This window comes from Caretta caretta, chromosome 3, assembly GCF_965140235.1.
Source record: "Caretta caretta isolate rCarCar2 chromosome 3, rCarCar1.hap1, whole genome shotgun sequence".
NCBI classification, from domain to species: Eukaryota; Metazoa; Chordata; order Testudines; family Cheloniidae; genus Caretta; species Caretta caretta.
Genome location: NC_134208.1, coordinates 148,407,862 through 148,420,831, shown reverse-complemented (window position 1 = coordinate 148,420,831; position 12,970 = coordinate 148,407,862). Strand labels below are relative to the sequence as shown.

The 12,970-nt window shown below is 41.4% G+C and overlaps 1 protein-coding gene across 8 annotated transcripts in view; it reads right to left on the bottom strand.

The window, feature by feature from the left end:
• The window catches only part of LTBP1 (latent transforming growth factor beta binding protein 1), a 379,724-nt gene that overhangs the window by 73,118 nt on the left and 293,636 nt on the right, over positions 1 to 12,970 (bottom strand). For all 8 annotated transcript variants that reach the window (XM_048843595.2, XM_075127005.1, XM_048843599.2 and 5 more), the window contains one exon: positions 5,601 to 5,726. In XM_048843595.2, the coding sequence (XP_048699552.1) occupies positions 5,601 to 5,726 (126 nt within the window). The remainder of the gene's footprint in view (positions 1 to 5,600; positions 5,727 to 12,970) is intronic.

Below are 12,970 nucleotides of genomic sequence, written 5' to 3'. Positions count from 1 at the left end.
CATTTAGAATGTTTTACATATAAATTCCCAACTAGCTCACTTGGGAGACATTATCAGAGTGTGCATGTTTAGTCTGGAGTTCGTAGGAGCTGTATTTGTCTAGCTAAAGGGAGCTGAACAAAGGTGAGGGCTGTCAGGACCATATTTGTAAAAGAGCATTTTAAAGTATTTGTTTTCTAAAAGATTTAGTAACACTGGCAGAGGAAACATTATAGAAAACTCCCTTTGCCCAGGAAGAGATAGTGTGCAGAAATTGGAAACTCAATGAAATCGTTTGTTTAAGACAGGGATTTTACCCCCACTGTAATTTAAATTCTCAATGCAATCTGTACTATGTAGTCACTACTAACACCTCCATCACTCTGTAGGTAACCACAGACTTCTACAAGTTGGCAACACCCACTTATTATAAAATAAACTATATAAAATCAAGGAAATACTCATTGCTTCATGACTGATGGGCTATACTGTGCAAATGACCCCTATTCAGAATACAGAGCTCAGCTGGGCTCTGAACCTGCAAATGCTTATGCATCTGCTTCATTTTAAGCACCTTTAGGGTCTCAACAAGGTCAAACAGGCCAAACTAGAAGTTGCAGTCACAGAAAAACTAAAGCAAACTTTCAACATGTTGTTTAATAATAACTCCCCCCCCCAATCATTAACTAAGAAAGACAGATATTTGCTTTAAAAAGCATTTATGCATTCTGATTTTTAGAGTCAGCTCCTACTCCTATTGAAGTCATTAGGAATTTTTGCCATTGATGTGAGTGATATCAGGAGTTATCCATATACCATATAACCAGTAACCTCTCTCTCAGGTTTCTATCAGTAAAGAGTTAAAAATCAGAACTCTTTACGAATTATAACTGTATTCCACAAATTAAATCATGTGAAAGAGAATGCACAACAGTAAAGGTCTTTTTTCTATTTCTACTAATCCTTAGAGAAATAAAGTACAAACTAAGTTGAAAAGGCCTATTGACAGCTTGTAGCAGAATCTGATAAAAGCCATAAACTGAACAGTCATGATGCAGTTCTAATGAAGTACAAACTGTATACAAAGGCCAATCTGTTTTAAGAACAGTTCATAGGGCCAGATCCATCCACTGCAGTGGAGGGAGAGCACAACATAAGAATGGCTATACTGGGTCAGATCAATGGTCCATCTAGCCCAGAGGTTCTCATCCTTATTCTTGCAGAGGCCCACCCCAATATGCTATAAAAACTCCACGGCCCACCTGTGCCACAACAACTGGTTTTCTGCATATAAAAGCCAGGGCCAGCGTTAAGGAGTAGCAAGCAGGGCAATTACCTAAGGCCCCATGCCACGGGTCCCCCAAGAAGCTACATTGCTCAGGCTTCAGCCCTGTGTGGTGGGGCTCAAGGCCCCAGGTTTCAGCCCAATGTGATGGGGCTTTGGCATTCTGCCCTGGGCTCCAGGGAGTCTAATGCTGGCCCTGCTTGGCAGACCTCCTGAAACCTCTTGCAGCCCCGCAGGGCGCCGCGGGCCCCTGGTTGAGAACCACTGATCTAGCCCAGTATCCTGTCTTCTGAGAGTAGCCAGTGAGTGCCAGGTGCTTCAGAGGGAATGAACAGAACAGGGCTATTATCAAGTGACCCATCCCTTGTCAATCAGTTCCGGCTTCTGGCAGTCAAAGCATGGGGTTGTGTCCCTGACCGTATTGGCCAATAGCCACTGATGGACTTATTCTCCAGAGCTGGCACTAGGCCCCATAAGCAGACTAAGCAACTGCTTGAGGCCCTGAGCAGTTCAAGAGCCCTCCCAATTTGCTTTTTATTATAAGAACTTGCTTGTTTTACTATTGTGAGGGAGGGCAAAAATATTCCTGCTTAGGGCCCCCAATGGGCTAGCACTGGCTCTGCTATCCTCTATGAATTTATCGAACTCTTTTTTGAACCCAGATATATTTTTGACTTTCACAACATCCACTGACAACAAGTGCCACAAATTGACTGCATGTTGTGTGAAGAAGTACTTCCTCTGGTTTGTTTTAAACTTGCTGCCTCTGAATAAACATGGGGAAATAGTTTTACTTTGTGTAATGCATAGACAAACCTCACCCATTTATTCTTTTACGTAGTTGCTGATCCATGATAGGACCTTTCCTCTTATCTCATGACTGCTTAGTTTGCTAAAGAGCCTTTGGTGAGGCACCTTGTCAAAGACTTTCTGAAAGTCTAAATACACTGTATCAACTGGATCACCTTTGTCCACATGCTCATTCACACCCTCAGAGAATTCCAATAGATTGTTAAAGCACGATTTTCCTTTACAAAAACTCTATTGACTTTTCCTCAATGTATTATGTTCATTTATGTGTCTGATAATTCTGTTCTTTACTGTAGCTTCAGCCAATTTGCCTGGTACTGAAGCTAGGCTTACAGCCTGTAATAGCCAGGATTGCTCTGAAGCCTTTTTTAAAAATTGCCATTACATTAGCTATCCTCCAGTCATCTGGTACAGAGGCTGCTTTAAAACTGCTATTACCACAGTTAATAGTTCTACAATTTCATATTCGAGTTCCTTTACAACTCTTGGGTGAACATCATCTGGTCCTAGCCACTTATTACCATTTAATTTAACAATTTATTCCCAAAACTCCTCTATTGACACCTCAATCTGGGACAGTTCTTCATATTTGTCACCTAAAAAGAATGGCTCAGCTGTGGGAATCTTCCTCATATCCTCTGCAGTGAAGACCAATGCAAATAATTCGTTTAGCTTCTGTGCAACAGCTGTGTCTTCCTTGGGTGCTCCTTTAGCACCTCAATCATCCAGTGGCTTCCTGCTTCTGATGTACATAAAGAATTTTTTTTTCTGTTAATTTTTGTGTCATTTGCTAGTTGTTCTTCAAATTCTTTTTTGGCCTGTCTAATTATATTTTTACCTTTCACTTGCCAGAATTTATACTCCTTTCTATTTTCCTCCGTAGGATTTCACTTCCAATTTTAAAGGATGTCTGTGTCTCTGTCTATTTTACTTTGTCATTTAGCCATGGTGGCATTTTTGTTTGTTTGTTTTTAACTTGGGGGTATACGTTTAGTTTGAGATGCGATTATGTTGTTTTTAGATAGTTTCCATGCAGCTTGCAGGCATATTTTATTATTGTGACTGTTCCTTTTAGTTTCTGTTTAACTAGCCTCCTCATTTTTGTGTTTGAAGTTAAATGCTATTGTGATGGGTTTCTTTGGTATTTTCCTCCCCTACAAGGAGGAAATGTAATTTAATTGCATTACAGTAGCTATTACCGAGTGGTTCAGCTAAATTCACCTCTTGAACCAAATTCTGTGCTCCACTTAGAGGATTAAATCAAGAATTGCCTCTCCCCTTAGGGCAGGGGTAGGCAAACTTTTTGGCTGGAGGGCCACATCTGGGAACAGAAATTGTATGGCAGGCCATGAATGCTCACAAAATTGGGGTTGGGGTGAGGGAGGGGGCTCTGGTTGGGGGTATGGGCTCCAGGGTGGGGCCAGAAATGAGGAGTTCAGGGTGCGGGAGGGAGCTCCGGTCTGGGGGGGGGGGGAGTGCGGTGCGGGGGCAGGTGCTCCGGCTGGGGGAGCAGGCTCTGTAGTGGGGCTGGGGATGAGGAGTTTGGGGTGCAGGAGGGTGCTCCAGGCTGGGAGCGAGGGGTTCAGAGGGTGGGAGGGGGATCAGGGCTGGGGCAGGGGATTGGGGCATGGGGAGAGGCTCAGGGGTGCAGGCTCCGGGTGGCTCTTAGTTCAAGCGGCTCCCGGAAGCAGCGGCATGTCTCTTCTCCGGCTCGGACACGGAGGCGTGGCCGGCAGCTCTGCATGCTGCCCCATCCACAAGCACCGCTCCTGCAGCTCTCAATGGGAGCTGCGGGGACGGTGCTTGGGGTGGGGGCAGCGTGCAGAGCGGAGCCCCCTGGCTTCCCCTACATGTAGGAGCTAGAGAGGGGCCATGCCGCTGCTTCCGGGAGCTGCGTGGAGCAGCCTCCCACCCTGCTCCCTGGCTGGAGCGCCGGAACGGGGCAAGCCCCAGACTCCGCTCACCAGCAGAAGCTCGAGGGCCAGATTAAAACAGCTGGCAGGCTGGATCCGGCCCACGGGCTGTAGTTTGCCCACCCCTGCCTTAGGGGTTTGCAGGACTAGCTTCTCCAAGAAGCAGTCATTAATAGTATCTAGAAATTTTGTCTCTGCATCCCCCCCTGAGGTGACATGTACCCAGTCAATATGGGAATAATTCAAATCCCGCACTATTATTGAGTTTTCTGTTTGTGTAGCCTCTTGACAAGGGGGGGGGCTTGTTGCTTATGCCTCCCTAATTTTATGTCCATTATTGTTCTAATACTGGCCTTGGTTCCCATCATCTGGGAATAGTTGGACACCATGAACTCTGGCCACATTCCCTTATCCCATATTATGTTAGGGCTGCAATGGATGGGTGGCACAGGAGCCAGCTATGCTGGCTTTATGGCTTCTGTGGATTTCCCTCCAGCGATGGATAGATTTCGGTCCTAAGGAATCCCCTCCAAGGCTCTCTTTGTGCTGCCTGCCTGAGTTGTGTGAAGGGAGTGCTGTGAATCCGGTCCATCACACTGAAATGAATTTCAAAAGGAGCACTGGCTCTCTCTGTAGTGGTGCTCCCACACCAGATGTTAAGAGTAGCAAATGTCGCATTTCAATGAAAAATAATTTAAGGTCTAAAACTCTGTTTTTCTTTTTAAATATGGGTCAGAATACTCAGCACCTTGCAAGCTGAGCCCTAAAAGTGGACCAGAAGAATTTTTCAGTAAAACCATTTTTTACTGAATATATGTAAAAAAATTATTTTTACCACTCTTTCATTCCCCTCTGTTTTCATTCAGCGTAGTGTTACTGGCAAATGTCTTTCATCCTGAATCTAGTTTGAAGAAATTCCTTAACGAATACCTTTTGTTGATCTGGTATTAATTTTATATTAGAAACTTGTGGTGTTCAGGTCCAACCACCACTATTAACAACAGATTTGGAAATCTATTACTCACTAGAGAAATCTACAATATTTACACATTTATGGAATTCTCACATCTTTTCACAGTGATAGTGTCTTTCCTGGAGCTTGAAGGTAATGTTAAAACCTGTTCAAACACACTGTTTCTAAGGAGGTGTGCTGTTTAATTCAGACAGGCTGTACCACACACCAGACTATATTTCCTGTAGGAGGTAGTACAGAGTTCTGGCTAGTCAACTAAGAGACTAAACAGATGTTGCATTTAAATAAGCTGAAGTATTAAATTCAATCCATTATGATTTATATTTGTGAATGGCTTGACATTTGCAGAAATAGTGGGTTTTTTTTTAAATAGATAAAATGAGTGGCACAGCTTATTTGCTGTTGGTTTCCACTCCAACCTTAAAAACAGATTCTCCTTCAACAGATACACAGTAAGTACCCACATGGTATACAGGGTTTAGAGAGCAAGACATATTTGAGTCCTATGTTACTCTGAAATGGTGCAATTTAACATAAAATGATGGAAGACAAAATAATTTTATGAAGAAATAAATTCTTTTTAAATCAGTTTTTCATCACTGAGGTGATGCAGTACTGATTATAAAATCTAAAAACTCACCCACACACCCTTGCCCATCCTGTGGGTCCTGATACCCCTGGTAACAAAGGCAGCGGTAGGAACCAGGTGTATTTTCGCAGAACCCATGACTGCCACATAGAGTGCTGTTAACACATTCATCAACATCTGGAAATAAGACATTTTAACATCAGACAGACATAATATACAAAGGCAGTTTGACAGGTAGACAATTACATCTCTACAAGTAGATACAGTTAGTGTATCTGTAGATTTTAAGGGAAACAAATACAAAGGACAAGAAATAAAAATATTACTGGTCAGATAATATTCTACAGATAATTAACTTATAAGCATCTATAAGTACATTTTTCTAGAACAATATAATAATAGTGATGTACATACATGCTTCAGATTTACTCTACTATAACAGCTGCATGCAGATAGACAAACACTGAAACAACAACTTCCTAAATTTAATTTTACGCAAGCCTGGCAAATTCTAGCCATCTCCCTCTCCACAATATTAGAGCTTGATCCAACAAAAATCACCGTAAATAATACAATTCTTGTAAATGGAGCTCTCTCTTTTAGTGTTTTCTATGGTGTCCATCATTTTAGTGTTAAATAGTAAACAATATTGGTAAAGTTCACGCCTGTGGAGAAAGCCAACACACGGAGGCCCCAATTCAGCAACGCACATAAATGTATTTAAGTCCCATTGAAATCAATGGAACATAAGCATATGCTTTTCAGCGCATAAGTGGGACTTACAGAGTAGCACAGACCTTATGTTGGGCTTCTGCACAAGTGCCAGTAGCAAGGATTTGCAGATCGGGCCTTTAGGCACTAATTCTGTAGATTTATACACATGAACAGCCCTTACTCAGGTCTGTCAAGTTTTTAAGGTGCAGAAGTATTTTCAGAATTGAGGTCTTAGTGTGTAGCTCCTATTTCTGGTTTGTTGCCCGCCCTAGTAAGCATCCTAGAGTACTGTGCTGAGTAAGTCTGCTCTTCTGACTGACTCAATTGCCACGTCAGCCTATAAAGAGTCTGCTTGTGGCAGAGAGCAGTCTGTTGTTATAAGTGTATTATGAATACTGTGAATATATTATTTTAATCTCCATTCAAAATAAGACCTAAAACCGAAGTCCTGACCACTTGTGGTCATTAAAAATCTCATGGCATGTTTTTCAGGAGTAAGAATGTTAACCCCAGTATCCTGGCTAAATCCCAGTTTGGGTTATTACATTTTGCCATCTTAAATCACCCCTGCAATTTCAAATGGAGAAGTTATTTCTGCATTCCATTTCTAAAAGCTATTGTAAATGTTGAGTAGTGATGCTGTCCACTGTGGAACACCTTCAGTGTTCTGCTGCTGAGGTGGCTGCATTTCAGTGGTGAACCAAGTGATTCTTTTTACTTTATAAAATGCACCAAGTTTAGGCTGTAGCTGTATGTGAAATTAGTTGTGCACATTAAAGCATACAGAAACTGAGAAAAAGTAAATTACAGAAGGATTCCAAGAAAAAAAACCCTGGGAATGGAGATTCAACATCTCATTCCCAACCAACCTCATACTGATGGCACCTATACTCATTCTTGCCATCTCTACTAAAGGCTTTACATATTCATTCGGCTGGAAAGTTGACAGAACAGAACTTTGAACTACACCATATAAGACAACCCTGCGGACAGATGAGCATTTCCACAATGCTACTCTTTGGTATTTCTCAGAAAGGAAAGAATGGAGACATTCAAGTGCAGCTCTGTCTACCTCTCCCAGTGTTTGGAGCTGTGTCAACAACACCTCATCATTTACAATACCAAATGCCTAAAAGAATCAGGAAAGACATGCCTTGTTCATCTCCTGAAAGAGGTCATTGAGCAATGATATCAATGACTTCTCTTAAAAATACCCAGATCTAAAGTCCAATTGAAAGGGGTCAAGGAAATCTAAGGTCTCTGAATCACTTGGTCACTGCCCCTCAATGGCTGCCTAAATTTTGGTAGCCTTTCACTCATAGGCCCAGACTTCCCCTCTGCCCCGTGGGTGCTTGATCCCCCCACCCCTGGCCCCGCCCCTGCCTGCCCCAATTCCACCCCCTTCCCCCAAGTCCCCACCCCTGCCCCACCTCTTTACTGCCTCCTCCCCAGAGTGCACCACGTCCCCACTCCTCCCTCTCCCTCCCTGAAAGTCCTAAGCGCCGCCAAACAGCTGTTAGGTGTCGGGTAGGAAGTGCTGAGAGGGGGAGGAGCAGGGACGCTATGCTCGAGGGAGGAGGAGAGGTTGGGGGTGGGGAGAGCTTGGCTGCTGGTGGGTGTGGAGCACCTGCTAATTCTTCCCCATGGGTGCTCCAGCCCCGCAGCACCCATGGAGTTGGCGCCTATGTTTTCACTGCCTGCCTACCGCAGCAGCACTACCCAGAATCTCTGCAGTGCTACAGGCTATGGTTCTAGCCAACACACCCATCCCACTCATAGCCCCACTCCTGTCCCCATGCAGAGTCTTGTGAAGGAGTACTTGGAGAACAGCCTTTGGTTGTCTGCCTCAGATGGTGTTCTAAAGGAATTTTCCCTCAGCTGGAACTAGGGCCTTCAGAGCCTCTCTATGCTGTTCTGTCCTCTTTACACAGCATAAAGGGACTGGACCAGGGGGGAAGAGTCTCCCTCATATACTTCTAAGGCCAGAAGGGATTACTCTGATCATCTAGTCTGACCTCCTGTATAACACAGGTCATAGAACTTCACCCAGTGATTCCTCCATCAAGCCCAATACATTGTGGTGGAACTAGAACATATCTTTTAGAAAGACACCTAATCTTGTTTTAAAGACTCCAAGTGGTGGAGAATTCATCACTTTCTCTCCTAAGCTGTTCTGTTTAATTATCCTCTCTATTAATGTATATAAAACTTATGTAAAAATGTGTAAAATATATACTTATGTTAATGTAAAATTTCCAACATTGCACAGAAATTTAGAAATATTTTTCTTGTTATATTTATTATTGTATTTGGTATAATTTTTTTCACTTGTAGCTTGGATTGCCACAAGAATATTTTACTATTAAAGGTAATATTACTTGGAAACATGCAATGATAAAACTTTTATCAGTGGTTAGTAAATAGATGATTGATTTTTGCCAATACATGTTCTTTTAATATAATTCTTTTTATCTTGATTTATTAAACAGATCAAGGAAAAATACTGCAGTAATTAATCTTGAAAATGGTTATTTGTCTTTGGTGAAGAATACAATCATTAATACATTTATCTCACAGGAACTGAATGTGATAATGGGAATGGGCTGTCAAATAATTGGTTATTGAACTGTTCAACATCACAAAAAAAATCAGTAAAATTAACAGAGCAGTAAGAGTAGCCAATACGTGTATCTGTATTATAGTGTTAAAGAAACATTATCAAGGCTGAGAGGTCAAAAACTTGTCTTGGATTCCAAATACTTCCATCTCCTAACCAATCACCACAACTATAGGACAATTATTATTAAAAAGCAAAAGCAAGTGTACTATGAGAGACCCAGGATACCTGCACTTATGGATGCACTTTTCTGACTGTCTCCTCTTGCTACTCAGAATAAGATCTTATTTTATTCATTAACCTTATATTGTGGTTTGCAGAGTTTTGTACATGTGGACACAGAGAACGGTTATGATCCTGCACTCTTTATTCAGACAAAACTTCCATTCAGATCAAATGAGAATTCCGTCTGAGTAAGGAATATAGGATTGAGAGCCAAGTGTATAAGACAATACAAAGCAATGCATTGCATATATTTCCAGTGGCCAATTACAATTTAATAACAGGGATTCCTGAGCCACAGAACACAGTTATTCTATTAAAAGTCTACACAGAGAAGACAAGAACTAGGAATTTAAAATTATATAAATTACAGTATCCTTTTCTCGTAATAGCTATATATTAAAGAAAACAGATGGGAAAGGATCATATAAGTCTGTTCTCAAAAGGTAAAGTGAGGTCATTGACTGAAAAGCAGCAGAAACAAAATCCATCATTGCAACAAGTGTCCTAATTAAATATATAATACATCCACAGAGGATGATTTTGTTTTTAAAAGTACACAGTCTGAACACGACTGACTCATACAGTGAGTGACTGGGAACCTACAGAGAGGGTCCAAGCACCAAATATTTTTCCTTGTCTAGACAGCTCACTCAAAGGCCTCCTGTTTTACAGCCGGAAAGGGCATTTGTTGCTTTAATCACCCTGTAAAGTATGTGACTTGTAATGGGCAAACATCTTGCTACATGGAGACAAAAGTGGGGGAACATACTAAGATAGCATATGTCTGTACAATTAAAATGTAGCTTTGTGATTATGATATATTTCAAAATCTAATGCCAGTTCTGCATTTCTTAATCAAAACTCCTACTGATCTGAAATCAGTAAGAGTTTTACCTGAATAATGAGTACAGGACTGAGGCCTGAATAACTAGGATCTTAAAAGGAATGCCTCAAATCAGCAAAACATTTAAGTATGTACTTAAGTCTATACCTATTCAGCAAAGCACTTGAATCCAAATTAAGGGAAACATTGCTTTCAGGAAAGCACCTAAAGATGTGATTAACTTTAGGTATCTGCCTAAATTGCACTGAATTCTATTCAGATTGTAAGTTTTCCAGGGCGGGGACTGTTTCCTTCTACATGCTTGTACAGTATAGTGCTTAGCACAAAAGGCCCCAATATTGGCTGAGACCTTTAGGTACTTCCATAATACTCCTAATAAATAACAATAATAGTAATGATGAGGGGGAAGTCAGAATAACTAGGATTTTGAATACAGTGTTTAGATGGCCACGTGAAGTATTGCTGGGTGGCTATTCCATGTGGTGATGGTGATTTGCACCTCCGGCTTAAGGAAGAGGTTTCTCTATTTTCCATTCAAGTTCTGGGTCACTGCTTTAGCCTCAGGGTCAGGGTGGATACATTACGGCTAGGAACCCAATCTGTCTACTTCAGGACATGTGAGAGGGCTGTTGAAGCTTGCTAGGAAACTATTAAGCGTTCACCAAAAGGTGGCCCATTTTGGAAAGTGCCATGAATTTATTTTGGGTTTACTTTTGACAGGTCAAGGATGGAGTTTCCGACTTCACTGTAGAATATTTAAGTTGGGGGTCTAGCATGCCTGTGACGATGGCCTCTGCACACTACATTGGAGGAATTCACTTGCACATTTAGTGGACCATACCATGGCTCCAGAGGAGTGCCAGAGTTCCTGCTCCTCCTTCCCAAAACCTCCTTCTCTTCCCAGCAAGGGCACAGTTAAGGTTGTGATGTGTGGTCTGTGGTGAACAATGGCTATGCAAAGTAGTAAGGTGTCTGGATGGAGGGATAGAAATTATGTATTTTTCATCACTTAACTTCTCATTTCCCCAATGTTGAGGTTTATGGTAGGTATTTTGTGTGTACAATAGCCTTAACTGATACACAATATAGTGTTTTTGTGTATGAATTTCCATTTTTTTGTTTTAGAAAGATCTATTCTTCACAGAAGTGCCCTGACAGCTCAGAGGTATGACAGCTACGAAGTGGAGTAGGGAAGAAGCAGAAAGAATGGGGAGCTCCGGTGGGCTGAAAGATACAGACATGTTATGGTAGCACTTAGACGTGTTGGGAGCTACTATGTGTGAGCTGGTTCTTGGCACAGAGAGGGGAGATGCTGGGGGGGCTCCCAGAAGAGGCACTGGGGGTGGAGCTGGGGACAGAATTGAGTGTCGCCAGGACCAGAGTAGAGGCTTGGGTATCAGGGCAGGGCTGTTGCTTAGCACCGAGAATGCTGCCATGACTTATTGCTGCCAAAGCTGGCTGACAGTTAGCTAGGGAAGAACCTTTGCAAGAATCTCAACAAGCTCAATGGAAAGCTAATGAGTCCCCCAGTGTTACTTCCAAGAGTTTCCTTATTAGGTAACTCTGTCAAGCCTGATCATCAGATTCAGCTCCTGGGAAGGGGGCAGTGATGGAATACCACAGCTACTACAAAGGTTTGATTTACTCCTTCGAAGACGGTAGAGTCTACACAGCTGTGCAGCTTACTTTGGCCAGTAGCCATAAAGACTCAAGACCAGGATTAAACCACACAAGCTCCTTAATCATCTTACGTTGTTTTTAACTTTTCAGAAAACATCTGAACTTGTAAGAAAACAACCCAGAGAGATGGAAAATCTTCTTTCCAGGTTACTAAAGGCAGCTAAATCCAGCAAAATGTCCTTAGTCTCTACTCTGATGATATAAACAGCTATTCTCATTCACTTATCTAGAAATAAAATTCATAAAGGCAACTAGTGTGCAGAACAGTAGCTTCCGCAGCTGGAAGCCACATCCTCTCACAGCACCTGGAATGTTATAAGTTCTTTTTGTTTCTGTTCTTTTTTTTAAATTTTATGTTAAACTGAATTCTGAAAATTATGGACATACAAAAACCAGGACTGAAGTGATTGGTGTCTGCTTGAAAGCTTTTTTCAGCTTTAGATCTTTATATTTTTATTATTTTTTAAAATTAAAACGATTGCATACAGTAGCCAATTATAACTTAAAAGGATTATTACTGCTTCAGGAGACTATAAACAGCCGTGTTTAGTCAAGTTATTAAAGTACATTTCCTAGTGTTGAATATACTGCCTGATCTGCATCCCATATACACCACCAGTTACCTGTGAAGCACAGTTAATGGGTTTTACACTTTTTATTTTACTCTCCATTGTTTATAAATATATTTAGATGCCTGCATATAAATATTCTTCTGATTTAATCCTTTTCTATTTGGTTAAAAATCTGGCTTTTTGTTTGTAATTAAGATTAACTTTGTACACATAACCATCATCATCAATGATGCCACCACATCTCTGGGAATAGTGCTGGTTAATTAACTGGCACAGACCCAGCCAGACTTCCTCACTGTTTTGTGGGACCCCTAAAACTAGCAGTTACTGCTTTTGTTTAGTTGAGGTTGCTGTTTAATTCTGGCATTTCCTAACTTTTTGAGTGTCTGACTTTGCAACCTTGATAATGTTCCTTTAACATAGAGTTTTGTTTTGTTCTTGTTATATAGAGTGTTTAGTTTAAACCTTTCTGACTTCTTCCTTACACTCTATGGTGAGGAAGACACCTACTATAGTATTCTTGTTCAGAAACTGAAGACATTTAACCCTTTCCCTGCTAAATACTGGATGGAGTCTATATATCCTGCACAATTTTACATGAATAATTTTAGCAGTCTGGATTCTGGGACAACTTTGAAGTATTTTCATTGTTTGAGATCATAAAAATGCATCCCACTGCCAGAACTCTTCAGATGCACTGTCTCTTCTCTACCTGACAAGGCTATTCTAATGGCACAAAAAAAAAATGGCTCTTTCAGTTCATGCTACT